Source organism: Dermacentor andersoni, chromosome 5, assembly GCF_023375885.2.
Source record: "Dermacentor andersoni chromosome 5, qqDerAnde1_hic_scaffold, whole genome shotgun sequence".
In the NCBI taxonomy this organism is placed as follows: Eukaryota; Metazoa; Arthropoda; class Arachnida; order Ixodida; family Ixodidae; genus Dermacentor; species Dermacentor andersoni.
Window position 1 is genome coordinate 21362387 of NC_092818.1, and position 18218 is coordinate 21380604.

General features: G+C 49.9%; 1 protein-coding gene across 7 annotated transcripts in view; it reads right to left on the bottom strand.

Annotated features, from left to right (window-relative positions):
• LOC129384594 (uncharacterized) overlaps positions 1 to 6397 on the bottom strand; it is a 165419-nt gene extending 159022 nt beyond the window's left edge. For 4 of the 7 annotated variants that reach the window (XM_055070147.1, XM_055070146.1, XM_055070145.1 and 1 more), the window contains exon 1: positions 4230 to 4431. In XM_055070147.1, coding sequence (XP_054926122.1) covers positions 4230 to 4254 — 25 coding nt within the window. In that variant the 5' untranslated portion in view covers positions 4255 to 4431. Of the gene's footprint in view, positions 1 to 4229; positions 4432 to 6245 lie in introns of those variants that run through there. The other 3 variants (XM_055070148.2, XM_055070144.2, XM_055070143.2) reach the window with 1 other exon arrangement.
• Between the last annotated feature and the right edge of the window lie 11821 nt (positions 6398 to 18218).

Sequence of the window (18218 nt, forward strand, 5' to 3'; positions counted from 1 at the left end):
AGCGCTGCATCAGCCCTTTTCCTCGCGATACCGTAATCCTGCTGAGTGGAGGACTTCGGATGATCGCCCAATAGGTTTCGCGTGCTCTCGAGTTGGGCATATTGCGTGGCACTGCTGAAGTCGTCGGACATCGCTGACTGGCTGGAGCGCCCATTAGCCTCATCCTGAAGGCTACTCCCGTACAACATTCCCGCGCTCTCTACCGACTGACACGCCCGATGTCGACACTCGAAGAAATGTGTACAACAGGTCACCAATTACCGCGCGACCACCGATCTCGTTTGCCGCAAGCCTGCCGTTTCCCGTCGCCTGCCAACCCTGGACGCTGCGCATACGGAAAATAATGAGTGCAGCGTCCAGAGATGACGCTGTATTCTTGAGCCGGCTTCAATATCCTCGTCTGATTGTCCCTACCAGCTCTAATTTGCTCGAAGTACAATTCGACGGTCTTACTGTTATGACTTTATGGCCACCGGTGCACAAATCTTGGTGATGAGCACAACTCTTCGTGAGATGCTGAAGAAAGTCCTTGACACCTGCCGTGCAACGTGCTGTAAGAGTCGCTGATGGAAGCACATCTATCGTTGTTGGAACATGTACTGCCCGCGTCACCATATCTGGTCTTCGGACAAGGGCTCTGTTTCATGTGTTTGAGCAGTGCCCATACGATGTGAGCATGGGCATTGACCTTTTGCCCACACATTCAGCCCTTGTCGACTGTGGCGCCGGTGTCCTTCAACTTGAACTGCCTTCAGTCTCCGAGACTCTTGCTGGTAGGCTCACGCAGCTGTGTACTCTAGAGCTCATGCGACTGCCGCCCCAATCCATTACTCATGTTCTTTTGATGCCCTCGCGTTCTGTCACTGACGGGGATTACGTTGCATTCCCTGTTACTGACGTTGTCTACGCACACAACGGGACTCTACCACACACGGTTTTCGAAATTGTCAACAATGAAGCTTATCTTCCTGTACTCAACTTCGCCTTATTCGCCCATGTTCTACCTTCCGGAATTGCGCTTGCAACATTGTCATTCCTAAATTACTGTCAGATCTGCTCGCTAACATCTGAAGCCCTTCACGACCTCCTTGCGCAGCAGCATCCATCGGCTTGCCCACCAGTGAATTCAACAAAATGACTGCCGCGGACCTTTCATTTGCACGGCCCGCTGAACTTTGCCGTGTGTTAGCATCGTATCGGGTTGTTTTTGACTTTGAGAACCGCCCGCTTGGCCAGACAAGGGTAGTCATGCATCGAATCGACACCGGCGACGCAAACCCTATTCATCGTCATCCGCATCGCGTTTCTGCTGCTGAACGGGCGATTATACAAAACGTAGCCAGCAACATGCAGGAAAAGACATTAAAGAACCTTCGAGTAGCCCATGGGCACCTCCAGTTGTCGTCGTCAAGAAAAAAGACGGCACTTGGCGTTTCTGCGTGATTTGATGTCTGCATTGTTGCTGAATAGCACAATGTCATCGGCAAACCGAAGGTTGCTGAGGTATTCGCCGTGTATCCCTCTTCCTAAACCTTTCCAGTTTAATAGCTTGAATACTTCCAATCACGCAGTGAATAGCATTGGAGAGATTGTGTCTCCATCGGACCCCTTTCCTTATAGGTATCTTTCTACTTTTCTTGTGTAGAATTAAGGTGGCTGTGGAATCACTGTAGATATTTTCTAGGGTATCTACATAAGCGGTCTGTACTCCTTGATTACGCAATGCCTCTATGACTGCTGGTATCTCTGCTGAATCAAATGCCTTTTCGTTATCTAAGAAAGCCATTAGAGAGGTTTATTGTACTCTGCGGGTTTCTCAATAACCTGGTTAATGACATGGATGTGATCCATTGTAGAGTAACCTTTCCTGAAGCCAGCCTGCTCCCTTGGTTGACTAAATTTCAGTGTTGCTTTTATTCTATTGGAGGTTATTTTGGTAGATATTTTATATAATACTCGAAGTAAGCTGATGGGCCTATAATTTTTCAGTTCTTTAACGTCTCCCTTTTTGTGGATTCGTATATTGTTTGCATTGTTCCAATTTGCTGGGACCCTTGTATTCAAAAGGCACTCTGTATAGAGAGCCGTCAGTTTTTCTAGCTATATGTCTCCTCCATCTTTGATTAAATCGACTGTTATTCCATCTTCTTCTGCCGCTTTCCCCGTTTCATGTTTTGCAAGGCCCTTCCGACCTCATCTATAGTTATAGAAGAAGTTTCTGTTTGCTGTTCATTATTATTTCGAATGGAGTACTCCTGAGTTGTCTGGGTACTGTACAAGTTAGTATAGAATTCTTCCGCTGCGTTTATTATACTTTCGAGATTGCTGATGCTATTACCCTGCTTATCTTTAAGTGCATACGTCTTGGTTTGTCCTATGCCAAGTTTCTTTCGCACTGATTTCAGGCTGCGTCCATTTTTACGGCTTCTTCAGTCTTTCTCACGTTATAATTTCGAATACCACTTATTTTTGCCTTAGCGATCAGTTTTGACATTTCCAGCGAATTCTGTCTGATCTCTTGAGTTGGGCACATTCATTCTTTGTCGTTCCTTTATTAGGTCCTTTGTTACTTGGGAGAGCTTGCCTACTTGTTACCGTGATGCCTTGCCTCCCACTTCAGTTGCTGCCTCTTAAGCCAGCCTCATTACGGTTTCATTCATTACATCTATGTTGTCAACGTCATCTCTCTGTTCTAAGGCTGCATATTTGTTTGCAAATACCAGCGTAAATTTGTCCGCTTTTACCCTTACTGCCTCCAAGCTGGCCTGTTTCTTCTTGACCAATTTTAATCTTTCTTAAGTGAAATTGAGGTGAATTCTAGCCCTCACTAACCTATGATCACTGCACTTTACCCTACCTATCACTTCTACGTCCTGCACTATGGTGGGATCCGCAGGAAGCATGAAATCAATTTCATTTCTTGTTTCACCATGACGGCTTTGCCAGGTCTACTTTCTGTTGCGGCGTTTCCTAAAAAAAGGTGGTCATTATTCCCAGCTTATTCTTTTCGGCGAATTCTACCAGCATCTATCCTATAGCGTTTCTAAAATCGGCGCCGTAGTTGCCAAATGCCTGTTCACCCGCCAGCTTTTTACCCACGTTGGCATTGAAGTCAGCCATTACTACTGCATACCGAGTTTGCACTTTTCTCATCGCTAATTCAACATGTTGATAAAACTGATATACTTCCTCATCGCCATGACTGGATGTTGGAGCGTAGGCTTGTACTACCTTTAATCTATACCTCTTATTAAGTTTGATTACGACTACTGTTCCCTCTCATTAATGCTGTAGAATTCGTCAATATTGCCCGCTGTGTCCTTATGAATTAGGAATCCTACCCCGTATTGCTTCTTATCAGGGAGACCTCTATAGCAGAGGACACGGCCATAATTTGGATATGTATAAGCTTAACGAGTTCTAATCTCTAAGACCGATAATATCCCAAACAACATCTGACAGTTCCTCAAGGAGTCCTGCTAAGCTAGCCTCACTCGAGAGAGTTCGGCTGTTAAAGGTCGACATGCTCAGTTTCCATTGCCGGCCTGTCCGGCCCCAGACACTCTTAGCCCCCTCTTCTGCGTTACAGGTCTGGCGGCCACCTTCGTCAGGTGCTCCACAGCTGCTGGGAACTGAGGACCGTGGGTTGATGGTAGATATCGTCAGGGAGTTTGTGGCCGACTACTGCACCAGTGAGGCCAATTCCTGTTTTGGTGAGGGAGTCTCTTTGTTCAAGCTTAGTGGGCCTTCCTAATTTGGTTGTACCTGAATTAGTATAGCCCCATTCGTTCTCGGCATCCTTCGCCAGTGTCAGGCGTCACTCCAAGCCTGGAAATGTAGTGTACTGCAGAATGCCAAATTTAGATACACCATCGTCAAAAAAAAAAAAAACGGGGGAGGGGATTTGAACGTCCGGCTACCGCAACCGAGCATTCGACATAGCTCACTAAGATAATCCCGCTGGCGGCTAGGCTACCTTGTTGCCGAAAAGTATGGTCTAGAGGGCCCTACACGCCTAAGAACTCCGCTGATTTGTCCGCCCTTTGCGGGTTACACTATAGGTCACGACATAGTGTCAATTCTCTATTTTCCCAACCTCTTGTTTCCCGAATCTCACGCATGCACGCGGTCTTGAACGCGCCTGGGTACGCGATATACTTTCGCTGAATTTCAACAGCACTTAACACTTGTGTGTAAAAATTAAAAAGGGTGAAGCTTTCAGCGCTTACCGAGAGGCACCGAGTCGCGTATCATCCGCTCGTTGCGGCTGCTTGTCCTTTGGCGTACGAAAACTAGAGCACCCGGGTAGCTATTCAGAATTGTGAGTCGTGCCGCCGTATCAATACCGCTGTGAGCCTCGCGCAAAGCAGGCGACCTTGACAGCTACCAATGTTGTCTTCAGTCTTTCTGCAGCTTTGGACAGCGCTTATACTAGATCTATTGAGAAGGAGGAAATGGGCGGGGGGGGGGGGGGTAACTGAGCCCGTAGTTTTTCTAAAAACGCTGTGGACCTAAAGGCTAGGGAGTCGGGAATTCTATGCCTCATTTAACTTACAGTGGTGCCTTCTTCGATAACTCAGACATGATTTGAACATTTCGCGCTTGTAACCAATTGACGACTATGCTACCGCCATGGTCGCTATACAATTATCGGGAATACAAACGAAAATAAGCAAGAAAGAATAACTGCAGATTTATACGAAAGGAATTGAGGAAGATACGATCGTTCTGGCGTGTTGAAAATGTAGTAGCGAGAATTAGGTAAAACTTAGTCGTGCTTCGCTTGTGGAGCGGCTTTCTCGAGAGACTTTGTCACCCAGCCCCACGCACCGGCACTGTTAGCGGTTAGTTATTTTTTTCTTTTTGACACTTTCGCATCTAAGGAAACGGTTGACAGCGTGTCTCCATGTCATGCACTTTCGAAACAGAATTTTGAAGAAGACCAATATCAGTGAAATTTTATCCATCGACATAATACAAGACGGGAAACATTAAAAGTGGTGTATTTATCATATGATAATGATATAATAATACTGTATCATATATTAATGATATAATAGACGAAATCCCTGATGCTGTGCATGTTAATTTATTTGCGGATGACTGTATCCTATTTAAACAAAACTTCACGAAACGATCACGCATGCTCCTGGAAGTCAGTTATTGAAAGTTCCGATTGGTGTAAACTTTGGAGCATGGAATAGAATGTTTATAGACCAGTCACAAGAAAAAAGGAACCTACTATATTTTCTTATGTTCTAAACGACACAAAAGTAACTGATGCTGAGAAATACAAATATTTAGGCGTCACATTCACTAACAGATTCTCCTGGTCTGACCATATTTCTTTCACATGTTCAACCGCGTTTGCGCAAGTTATGGTTCTTGAAAAGGAAACTTAAAAAGGCACCGGTAAACACCAAAAGTTTAGCATATAACACATTCGTGTGATCGAAACTTGAATACGCGGCAGTTGTATGGGATCCTCATGCCAAAATGGACATCATGAATTTGGAACGTGTACAATACAAAGGAAAGCCGTTACATTTGTCTTTGGAAAATGTAAAAGAGAGCATTCCCCGTCCTTACTACGCTTAGGAATAAAATCACTTCGCTAGAAGACCGGCGTAAAGTTAGTCGTCTCGAGTTTTTACATATCATCATAAATGGAAGAATCGGGCTTCAAATGCCTCATTATGTAACGCTATTTACTGCACGAAAAACAACACGTAGACACAACTTCTCCCTTACGCCATTACTTGCTAAATCAAAATCTCACATGAATAGTTTTTATCCGCGTGCTGTAAACGAATGGAATTACCTTCCTGTTGATATACTTTAATCAGGGAACTTCACAAATGGGTTGGAAAACTATTTGTTACATAAAATATCACAACCATATTTGTAACTATTTTTCTCGTTTTTAATGTGAAATTTCCTGTATTTTGTTATGTTTAGTGCCCGATTTTTGTTTGGCACAGCGTTTTTCATCCACATATAAATTGAACTGTGTGATTCTTTATGTTCTAATTATTGTGCTAACGCAAGCATTTTGATTTTTGTTACGTGGCTATGGGCTACATCCTTTTCATGCACTGTTTACATTTTTATTATTATCTTTCTTGCATTGTCATTACCTTGTGAACGGTATTGCCCCTCCTGAATGGGCCAGTATGTTGGCCTGCAGTACAAATAAATAAATAAATAAAAATAAAAATAAAAATGGCTAGTGATGTCATACTTACGTAGCATACTTAAGCGAGGTTCAATGACACAGCTCGGTCTGTTTATGTTGCCAACAAATTTTCTTCTGCTGTCAACATACAAACACGCCCTCACTTCCCCGGCGCACTTATATTATGCCTGCTCTCCGAAATGAATGCTACTGAAGGCTGTCCCACAGACAACGCTGAAAGTGCCTCGTGAAAATAACTGTGGAGTGTTCATTTTTACTGCATATTAAACATGCGGCACTTAATACGGCGGTCCTTAGACGCTTAAGCTTAACATCTCACTTAAAAGACTGAACAAAGCAGTCCAAGGAGAGTAAACTTTTTGTAAGCTTTCTGAGGAATTATGCAACCCAAGTGTCATCTCACGCTGCCTATTTACGTCAAGACAAAAAAAAAACCTATACAACACACCGTTTCTGACACGAGCGAGCACTATAGCATTCGGAGGCCCAAGTTTTCGCAGAACTTCCTCCCGCGAGACCCTAAACAAAAGCCACACTTCACTGGAGAAGCTTTTACGATGACCTATCGGTTCATTCTACTTCTTTAACGTGCGTCTGCTCCTCTTAGAGTGAATACTGAATATCCGCCATCTAACAATGGCCAACACGCAGTTCAAAACAGAATGCTAGGTTTACTGCCGAATGCACTGTTCGTAGGAATTCGCTTCAGTTACGATGGTATACTATTCATCCTGCGTTAACCTATATGCGGAGCCTGCTTCGAAGATATTTCCTTTGGGATCCTTTCACTTTTGTGAGCGGACACTAAACTGATGCTTGGCCTTTTTGAATAGAATGTTTCAGCATAGCGTACCCTTTACCTTGCGAGGGCAAAAGCATTGAACTACCTACAGATACTCCTGTAGAGAACAATCCTACTAGTCTCTAAGGGAGCTGAAAGCATGGCATAGAAGTATCAGGCTGTACATTGACTTCCACAAATTTGATCCTTCTGGCTCCAAAAACGTTGGTAAATCACAATTTGATCATTTTCCACAAACTATTGCGTTAAAATGAAAAGATAAGCAATAATTATTGACTTCCGCAGAAGCTGTGTAGTGATGCACCACAGTGGACAGTCGCGGCGCTTACGGGCAAGGGCTCAACGCCAGAGCGATCGAGTATGCGTGCCCGCTGTGCTAGAACTAATCAGGTAGCGTTATGCCGGTCGCGAAATCAAGAAGTTGCGGGAGCAAAGGTCCCATGTAACCAACTCATTTTAGGCATGTGAGCACCTGCCGCGGTGATCAAGCGCTCTGCGGAAGAAAGCTCTGGTGGACAGGGCGCACGAGGACCGCCCCACGGGAGGCCATTTAGGGCGCGTCGCAGTGACGCTTGCCCGTGCGGTGACTAGGCCCCGGGAGAGAGAAGCACGGTTTGTGCGGGAAATTAGCTCCGGTATGCTAGCCGTGTCCGCCATGTTGCCCTGCAGCGGCAGTTTCCGGAGATTGATCTAAGCACAACGGATGAGCGGGGGGACGAGGCACTGCAAGGCACCTCGATCCCTACATTCTACTTGCTGAAGACCCAGGCCAGCCTGCAAAGGAGGCTTACCGACACCAGATGACAAGAGTGACTCAGCCAGAGATGGCTAAGCCAACGCGGCAAAGGCCAAGAAAGTTCCATCGTCTTGATCACGTTCAGTTCAGGGAGAATGTAATACAACACTTCAAAGAGGCGAAGATGTCGTTTGTCTTGATTCGATGCCAGGGGCCTGCCATGGTCGCAAAAGTCCCGCCCTCGGGGATGGGCCCACTGCCAGGAGGAACAGTGTGCAGCCCAGGGATATCGGAGTTGAGCAGCACCATGTGTCAGCCAGTCGCCCTTGAGGTCTATCAGAAAAGAGCTGTCGGGAATGCGCAAGAGATGACTGCCATTTTGTCGCAGCAGGTACAACGCGTCAATGGGCTCCCCGGATTGCGCGCTGAAAGGCATGGCAGGCCGAGATGACAGGCAGCGAGGTTAGTAGCGGTAGCGGAAGTGACCATCCTCAGCCAGGGACCCGAGCTTACATGGGCGAACTGGCCGATGTGAGCGTCAGCCTAAGCAGCGGGAGGCAAGACTGACACAAATTCCTGACCCCCCAAAGCAGGAATCAGTCACGGCGACCGGACCGCATCTTCGCAATTGCTATTAAGTACTGGCGGGCGTGGTATTTTCGGAGCCACCCGACGTTTATGTCATGGCGCGAGCAAGAGCGGGTGGGTGCAAGAGCGAAAATCTGGTCGCTTCTGCTTTTTGAACATCTCGCATTGCCTAGGTGCTAAGGAGTATAAGTTTGTTCGCTCTGTTACGTTTCGCCTACGACGCGCGGTATAGCCGGCGCGGATGCAACGGACGCCGGGGCTTCGTTCAAAGCGGCGGATATTTTGGCCCGTTCAGCGCTGCCGCAACGCCTCCCCGCCAAGCGCGTCCAGGCATGTTTCAATGACATGTGTCTTCGTGTGTGCGTGTGTGTGTGTGTGTGCATGTTGGTGCCCACGCTTGTCAAAGCGCGGCAGCCGGGGAGAGGAGCTCCCCAAACTGTGAAGCGAGGAGGTCTGACCGGCGCCGGCCCGGCGGATGCGTTACCTACTCGTCTCAACGTGCCCGAGCGGCGCCGTCACGTGCGCCTCTCGCAAGCCGTTGCTTCTTGCCCTCGACTCCGAGAGTATAAAATCAGCAGCCCACGGACGCCGAGAGAGGCTCCGATTTCTTCCGTCGAGTAACGTGCTCTCCCGTCTCTCCACTTCGGTCGACCTGACCGGCCGCTCTTTTCGATGCTAGAATAAACAACTTGTTCTGTTAGCAGTCGACTCATCCTTTGCCAGGACCTTCGGATGCTTCCAGTTGTGCCCCAGGCCGCCAGGCCAGCGCTACCCTTGTGGCTTGCGACCCATTTGCAACAACTGGTGCCAGCGGTGAGATTGCAACAACTGTTTGCCAGCGGTGAGATCGCGACAACGGCGGCCAGCAGCGAAGATATGCGGTTGACTGTATGCTGAGCAGCACAACGACTATCCGGGAGCAGTGCAACGAGCCCTGTGTGATGACTGGTTGCCTGCAGCGGAACGACTGCGCTGAATTCTTGGCTGCGAGGTTTGGTGAATGCGGGACTTTCTTCTTCTGAGTTTTGCCAGGCTTTTGTTAGTGTCAGAAACAGAGCTGGTAATTGTGGTTGTCGTTGCTGCCGGGTTAGTTTGCGGCAAGACAATGTGTAGGCAGTAGAGAAAGCAGCATTCAGAGCAGCCATGGATTTGAAGTCGTTGCGCAAACCGAAATTGCTGGAGCTTGCAAGAGAGCTGGGTCTGGATGTCTCAGACAAACTCAGAAAACCAGAAATGCTGAGGGCTATTCTTGAGTTAGAAGCTTAGGATGACGAGCTGTCGGAATGCCTTGAGACCATTGAGGAGAGGGAGACGGCAAAAAGACAGGAACTTAAAGAGCAAAAAGAGAAAGACGAGCTCGAACGTAAAGAACAAAAAGAGAAAGAAAAAGAAGAGCGCGACCGTCAACACGCTTTGGAAATGAAGCGTCTCGAGGTAGAGATGGAACGCGCTCGTAATGGAAGTGAGGCAAACGGTGCAGGAGAACGAGTATTGTTCAAAATGACTGACCTGATGCGGCCGTTTAAGCTTGGAGAGGACATTGGTTTGTTCCTGGTTAACTTTGAGCGAACGTGCGAGAAGCAGGGGTTCTGTCGGGAAACGTGGCCACAGCGCTTGCTCACTTTGTTACCCGGCGAGGCGGCCGACGTAGTCGCTCGCTTGAAGACAGAGGAGGCAGAGGATTTCGACAAAGTGAAATCGAGTCTGCTACAAAAGTACAGGCTGTCAGCGGAGGCGTTCCGTCGGAAGTTTCGGGAAAATGAGAAAGGCAAAAGTGAGCCATATACAGAGTTTGCCTACAGGCTAATGTCAAACATGCAGGAGTGGCTCAAAGAAGAGAAAGCGTTTGGTGACCACGAGAAAGTTCTGCAGTGTTTCGGGCTGGAACAGTTTTATAGTCGGTTACCTGAGAACGTGCGGTACTCGGTCTTGGATAGGCCAGACGTTAGTACGGTGGCTAAAGCCGCTGAGCTAGCCGAGGAGCTTGTGACGCGTCGGGCTCGCGGAGCTAAGGACGGTCAAAAGGGTGAATTTGGCTCCAAGTTTGAGAGGCCGAAGTTCACACCCATGAGAGCAAAGGGGAACACACGTAGTGCGGATGCGAGTGAAAGCAGTCCGACCGAACCTAAGGAGACGGCGGCAGCCGAAGCCGAACGCAGAAAGCGGTTCGAGACGAGGCAAGCGCGCGTGTGTTATACGTGCCAGAAGCCGGGTCACTTTTCGGCGCAGTGTCCGGAAACAAAAACAAAAGTCGTGTTTTTGTGCATTATGCAGCACTGACGAGAACATGAAGCTTCTCGAGCCTTACATGCGAGACCTCCTCGTGAACGGGAAAGAGTGCCGAGTGCTTCGCGATTCCGCAGCTACGATGGATGTAGTTCACCCCTCTTACGTAGAACCCGATATGTTCACGGGCGTGTGCGCATGGATCAAGCAAGCCGTGGAAGCTCATAGCGTGTGTCTGCCCGTAGCAAAAGTGCTTATTGAAGGACCTTTCGGAGCGCTTGAGACAGAGGCCACAGTGTCATCTATGCTGCCCCCCCAGTACCCGTACCTATTTTCGAACAGGTCCGATCACCTCCTGTGCGAGAAGGGGCTTTTGTTTGGTGAGGCTAGCGTTCAGGCCTTAACCAGATCGAAGGTTCGGGAGCTCGCTGCAAAGGCGGTAGTTGCGGGGCCGACGTTGTCGAACAATGAAAAAGGGTCAGAGGCGCAGCAAGCTGATATTCAGAGCACGTCCGAACTGAACAAAATTAAGCCTGTAGCGTTGAAGGCACCAGATACTGGCGAGGAAATGCCCGACACGGGAAAGTTAGAAGAGCTATCTGCAGATTTGCTCATCGCGCCTACGTCAGATGGACTCAATAGGTTGCTAAAAGTCAGCCGGTTGGCTTTGATAGCCGAGCAAAAAAAGGATGCCAGCCTAGAAAACATGGGCTGCAATGTCAAGGAAGGTATCGCCAAGAAAAATGCTCGTTTTGTGGAAAGAGGTGGGGTCCTGTACCGGAAATATCTAGACCGCGGTGGAGTGGAGTTCGATCAGCTGATCGTGCCTCAGTGCTACCGTCAGTATCTGTTGCGCATGTCGCATGGAGGTTCGTGGTCCGGACACCTAGAGTTAAGAAGACTAAGGATCGTCTCTTGCAAGAGTACTATTGGCCAGGGTGTTTTCGTGATGCAGACCACTTTGTGAGGACATGTGACACCTGTCAGCGGGTGGGCAAACCAGGGGACAAATCGAGGGCGCCGTTGAAGTTGGTACTTATCATTACGGGGCCTTTTAGACGGCTCGTTATTGACACAATGGGACCTCTGCCGGTAACAGCCACGGGGTACAGACACATTTTGACTGTGATCTGCCCAGCGACAAAGTTCCCTGAAGCAGTGCCGCTTAAAGGACTCAGCTCAGTTGAGATAGTCAATGCACTACTGTCCATATTTGCGCGAGTTGGTTTTCCTGCGGAAATCCAGTCAGATCAGGGCACAGTGTTCACTAGCGCTTTAACGACAGCCTTTCTCGAAAGGTGTGGGGTAAAGCTGTTACACAGCTCAGTGTACCACCCACAGTCGAATTCCGTTGAGAAGCTCCACACCGTCATGAAGCGCGTGTTGAGAGCATTATGTTTTGAACAACAAACTGACTGGGAACTGTGTCTGCCTGGGGTGATGTTTGCATTAAGGACCGCGCCGCATGCGGCTACGGGGTTTTCGCCAGCTGAGCTGGTGTACGGTCGCTCGCTGCGGTCTCCGCTTCGCATGCTTCGAGACTCGTGGGAAAGCAGGGGCGACGACCCAGTCGTGGTGGAGTACGTGCTTAGGCTCCTCGAACGCTTAAGAAGGGCACAGGAGTTGTCAGGTGAAGCAATGGCAAAGGCCCAGCAGAGGGCCAAGGTTTATTATGATCGGACAGCCAGGGCCCGTCGTTTTGAAGTGGGCGATGAGGATCACGAATCACTGCCCTCTCCAATGGCTGCAGACCATCTCTTCCAAAAATGGCCGCCTCCTGCGCTGGAGCCTCGCTTTGCAACAATATTCCTTTGAGGTGCGTTACAAAAAGGGGAGTTTCAACGGTAACGCCGATGGCTTAAGTCGAGTCCCCTAACGTAGGAATCAGCCTCAAAGTTATTTGTTACTGATGTTTTTCTTCCTGAGGCGGGATTTTTAACATATTGCTTTTGTTTAGTGTTTCAACGTCATGACGTGCTTTCTAGTGCAATTTTCCCATTTGTGGACGCGTTCTGAGTGCTGCTAAACTACTGTAAGGAACTAGGCAGTAGTATAAAGGGGGAAAGAGCCTGGCATGACTTAGCGAGGGTTGTGCCGTGCTTGCTGACTGAGCGGTTGAGTTTCGGCGTAGTTCTAATGCTTGCTGGGAACGAGAAACAAAAATGGCAACTCTCCCGCAGTCACTTTGCAGTGTCCTGTGTGAACCTGAACGTGAGAACGAGGCCTTCTCTGTGCGCTGCGCTCACGAAACGCCGAAGGACGACCGACTTCGGTTATGAGCATCATCGAGCGACATCCCTCCGGACAGCGGATGCAGTCCCCTGACCATCGGGATCTCCTTCTCCCGGCGGGGCGGTCTGTTACGTTTCGCCTACGACGCGCGGTATAGCCGGCGCGGATGCAACGGACGCCGGGGCTTCGTTCAAAGCGGCGGACATTTTGGCCCATTCAGCGCTGCCGCAACGCCTCCCCGCCAAGCGCGTCCAGGCATGTTTCAATGCCACGTGTCTTCGTGTGTGCGTGTGTGTGCATGTTGGTGCCCACGCTTGTCAAAGCGCGGCAGCCGGGGAGAGGAGCTCCCCCAACTGTGAAGCGAGGAGGTCTGACCGGCGCCGGCCCGGCGGATGCGTCACCTACTCGTCTCAACGTGCCCGAGCGGCGCCTTCACGTGCGCCTCTCGCAAGCCGTTCCTTCTTGCCCTCGACTCCGAGAGTATAAAATCAGCAGCCCACGGACGCCGAGAGAGGCTTCGATTTCTTCCGTCGAGTAACGTGCTCTCCCGTCTCTCCACTTCGGTCGACCTGAGCGGCCGCTGTTTTGCGATGCTAGAATAAACAAGTTGTTCTGTTAGCAGTCGACTCATCCTTTGCCAGGACCTTCGGATGCTTCCAGTTGTGCCCCAGGCCGCCAGGCCAACGCTACCTTTGGGGTTTGCGACCCATTTGCGACAGCTCGTTTTGAATGCGTTCGTCGGATCCAGCCTGGCGGATTTCATTGCATCATAGGGCTACGATGAGAGGTTATGAGCGAACGAAAAAAGTTCAGAAATCTCGTCGATGACAGTCACTGGTAGCGCGTCGACCACAACGAGGTACTTGCTGGTCTGTGACGTTATCCGCGAGAGTTCAATATGGGCCTCTGCTTGTATCAATTATTCCGTGGGCTTCCGGTCCCAAAATTGTTGCAAACGGATGAGGTTCTAGAAAACCGCAGTGGTTGAGGCGGGTTCAGCAGCTTCCAGGTAGGTCGAGGCTTGCTGGCGTTCGTTGTCGGTGTTCGACGTGGCTCCACTATCTTTTATGTGACATGTTTTTACCAGGCACAAGTGGCGCGTTGATCGAGTCGTCCATGGTCACCAAATGTAGAGCGCATGAGAGAGAGACAACGGGGCCTCTTTTCCAGCAGCAGAGTTTAAGCTCAACAGATATTTTATTTCTTCATTCTCAAGCCAACATAGCTCCCGCGCCGCTCGTGGCATCGCCTGGCCTCGTCGTCTTTCATAGGGCGATCGCTTCAATATTGCTAGGTATATATAGAAGGGTATATATACTGGGCCATCTGAGCCTGTCACTGCTTCGATATGCGCCCTCACAGTGTAACTGCCTTTTTTCGTTCGCCAGCACGGTTAGGAGTAAAGCCTGGCTACCTGCTATTGGGAGATATATGACTAAGTTCATATAAGGCAGGAAAGCACAAGAGGGTGTATGTGCTGAAAGCAAATGTCACCGCTTCAAGCTGCGCCCTCGCATCGTAGTTGAATTTCTCCGTTCGCGGGTATGGTAGGGAGTAACATCCGACTACCAGCTACTGGGAGAAAGGCTGCTTGATGCGTTTCCGTAGGTTGTACCGGTGGCGAGGCCTGCGGCCAGCCGTGTCATTGTTTGGATGTGGTTTATTGACCACCTCCTACACACCGCAATCACTACTGCTGGCAACAAAAAGCTTTAGGCCCAAGACGGACTGGACCACCGACTGGTCTCCATTGAGGAGTCAGCCAGCTTGTATACCAGAGGCGACATTTTGGCTGTCCACTCGGCATGGGCCCAACCATTTGGCTGGCAGGGGGGCAGAGATGGCTTCGGCAGCTTCACTCAAGACATGGTGGCGTATGAGGACGAGATCGACGACGCCGTAGTGAACCTCCTGATGTGACCTGTCATGTTGAACGTTCTGCCCAGCTTGCACTTTTGCCAGGTTGGAAAGGGCTAGGTCAAGGGCCGCATCAATCTTTGAGCGCAGTTCCGCCATGTAGCCAAAAATGCCGGCTTTCGTCGCGCACGTCCTAATGCCAGTCCACAAAGCGCAGTCCACGGCGTTCGGCAGCTCTCTCCAGAAGTTGAAGAACGAGGAAGCGTAGCCAGTCGAACGGTTTACTGTGGAATACAACGAGAAACCTATATCGTTAAGACAGAGATTCCAATTCCTATGTTGGCGGGCAGAGGCCACGAGCAAGGGCTTAAGGTTCTGGTTAATCCGCTCTATTGAATTGGCCTGTGGGTAATACGTGGATGTCTTGTCATGCTTACTGCTGAAGGCAGCACACGTATCCATGAACGCCTTGGCCGCGAGGTAAGATGCTTTGCCCGATATGAGCTCCGGCGGAAAGCCAAACCGTTTATAGACCTTGGTCACTTTGTCCCAGACTGCGCGTGCCGGTAACTTCCGAACTTCATTTCCTGAAGTGATTTGTGACAGCAAGAAAAATACGTAGCGTCGCCAGCTTGTCGGAGAGGTTCGCATAATGTCGTGCATCGTGCTGGCAACAATACCAAGGGCGTTGCACTCAGCGCGAACGGGAACGCCCACTGTCAGTGAGCGCCCGAACACTTTGCCACCCCGCTCCTCTTTGTAGCTGAGCACTTGGAGGTCGTCACTTCGAGCCCGTCAACAATTTGTCGACAAATGAATCTCTCTGCTAAAGAAAATACGAATCCAATGTGCCAGCAACAATACCAGCTGCGCCACATTCCGCGCCAGCAGCAATACGATCTGTCCGTGTGCGCGAGACGGCTTTACTGCCCCGCTCCTCTTTAGAGCTAGCCTCCCCAAGCACGTCAACTTTCTTTTTTTTTTACAAACTGAATCCCTCTGCTGTGCGTTTAGTAGCTCTTCTATGCTGAAGATGATATTAGAGGAGGTAATGGGGTCCACTAGGTAAATGTCATTTCCCGAGGCTGGCAATGCGGGGATCACTTCACTGCCTGGGGTCGCCCATTTCAAGCCATCGGACATAGGCTGCGGTCTCTAATTAGTGCTGACTAGCGTCTTTCGTGTCACTGGAGGCCGAGGCTCCGGTCTCTACTGAGTGCGCGTGGTTGGCGCTTTTCGAGCCATTGAATACCGAGGCTATGGTCTCTACTTAGTGCGAATGCTCACGGGAGTGGTGGACCAAAGGGTCCGACAATATCATTTTCAATTCAATTTTTATTTTTTTCAGAAATAACGGGTCCTCAGAGGGTCAAGAGCTAAGAGCTCTTGACCGGGGGTCCGCGAGAAGGCATCCACCACTACGTTTTAACTCTTTTTCCGCTAGTACAAAACGCAGTTGTACCGCAGCAGTGTCAACGCCCAGCGCGTGGGGCGACCTGAGGCTGGCGCAAGCGCTTAAGGTGGGTTGTGCCTCTCCACAGCAAATGGCACTCTTTCACCAAAGCAAACTTCTTGAGTGTAAAAAAGGACCAACTGGGAGATGGTGTGCCCGTTGCGCTGCCGATCCGAAGAGGCTAAAACGGTAGAGAGGAGGTCTTGGTTGCCGCTCTGACATGCACATGAACCCTCACAAGGCCAGCCAACGGATGGAGAGTATAGAGGGCTGGCTCACGCGCGTCGAAACTGCCGCTCAGCTGCGCATGAGGCAAGCGATAGTCACAAAGAGCGGCAACATTGTCGGCTGAGCGGAGTGGCTCAAGCTCGATATTGCCTACCAGTGGCACTCGGGACAAGGAGACGCCAGCGAGTGGTTTTGCATCAACTGCGGAGTAGGGAGGCTCAGTTGCGGCGCAACATCACCGAACTTTACTCTGGAGGAAGAGAGGACAGTGAGAGAGCGGGCGAGCGCATGCGGCATTGTGCGAAGGCTCAACCACAGCGTATTCGAGAAAGGTACTTGGGGAAAATGTAGTCCACCGAGCGTATGTGTGCCAGCATGTAAGTGGGCTGGCTCCGATAGGGCGCGTTGGGTACATAACTGCGCTCGGCACACGGAGAGGCCAGCGAGCTATTTTGTGACAGCGTCTAAGCAGCGTGGCTCCGGTACGACACTAGCGTGTGCTCGGAGCATGGAAAGTCCCGTGACTGAACCAGCGGAGCGGGGAGGCTGCGACGCGGACATGACACTGTGAACGACGTACGGAACAAACGGAGTCTAGCGAGCGTATTTGCGCTGGAAACTAAGCAGGGTGGCTTCGATGCGGCACATGGGGCTCTTAACTGTGCTTGGGACAAAAAGGGGCCAGCGAGCGGGGTCCGCACGTCGGATGGGCTACTATGCACCTCTCTGCGTGCGAGCCAAATAGCAGATTAAACGTGGAACTGGTATGGGTACACATCCGAGCGGTCGATATCACTAAAGGGCTGCCCAAACAAGGGATCGCTTCCGGTGGCTGAGAGCAGGGGGTCGCTGAGGCGAACTTACCTCATGCTTACAGTGTCCTCCGCGTCGGAGGAAATGAAGGCCACGACCGAGAGGTCAAGCAGTAACTAGGGCCGTGAAGGGGCCTGCTCTCATGGCATGCCGAAACCCTAGTTGGCGACCAGTTATGTGGAGATGGACCACAGTGCGACAGTCATGGCGCTTGCAGGCAAACGCTCACCACAACTTAGATCTAGCACGCGTGCTAGGGCAAACTGTGTAGCATTCTACCGAGCGAGTAAACAAGCAGTCGCGGGAGCAGAGCGCCTGCATAACCAACTGGTTGCGGTCCTGTGAGCCTCTCGTGAAGCGATCAAGCCATATATAGAGAAAGACATTCAATAACAGCCGGTACTCCCATAAAGCCTAGTGACCGAATTGACTGTAGCGCACCAAACGGATGGGATTAACACCTGAACCGCATATTTTGGCCGCGGGTGGTTTGAACGCTAACCGGCGCGCGTTACGCCGGTTGCGCTGATCGGTGCGGCACTTTTTTTCCTTCTACTGCTCAACCGCGTGTGGTGTTCATTAACGTCGTCATTATGGAGAAGACCCCTGACATTTCAATATAGCCTTTGTGCATCCATAGGGAAAGTGTTTTGTGCTGTGTGTTTAAGTGAATAAAACTATGTTAGGCCATGACTTTAAGGTTTATCATCTCGTTTTCATCCTTCTAGGAAGGACAGGAGCGAGAATAAGCAAGGTGTTCACATCATGATTTTCATAGTAGAGTGGGTCATTGCAGTTGTCAGCAGGGTGGTCATAACAGCACACTTTGCACCGGTGGTAAGGCCTCGGCAGCTCTGAGAGCCGTGATCATATCTTCGGCACCTAAAACATCGTCGGTGTTCTGGTATGTATGGTCTCACATTAATTTTCATGTAGCCTGTTTCGATGTTTTCCTGGAGTGTGCTGGTACAAAAAGGGAGGATCAGGTGTTTTGTAGACATTTTTTGTCGTATCGACGGATTGTTATTTGTTGCACATTTGTGACATGTTCTTGCTTCGAGCCCTCTAGGAGCTTTGCCTCAGTGAA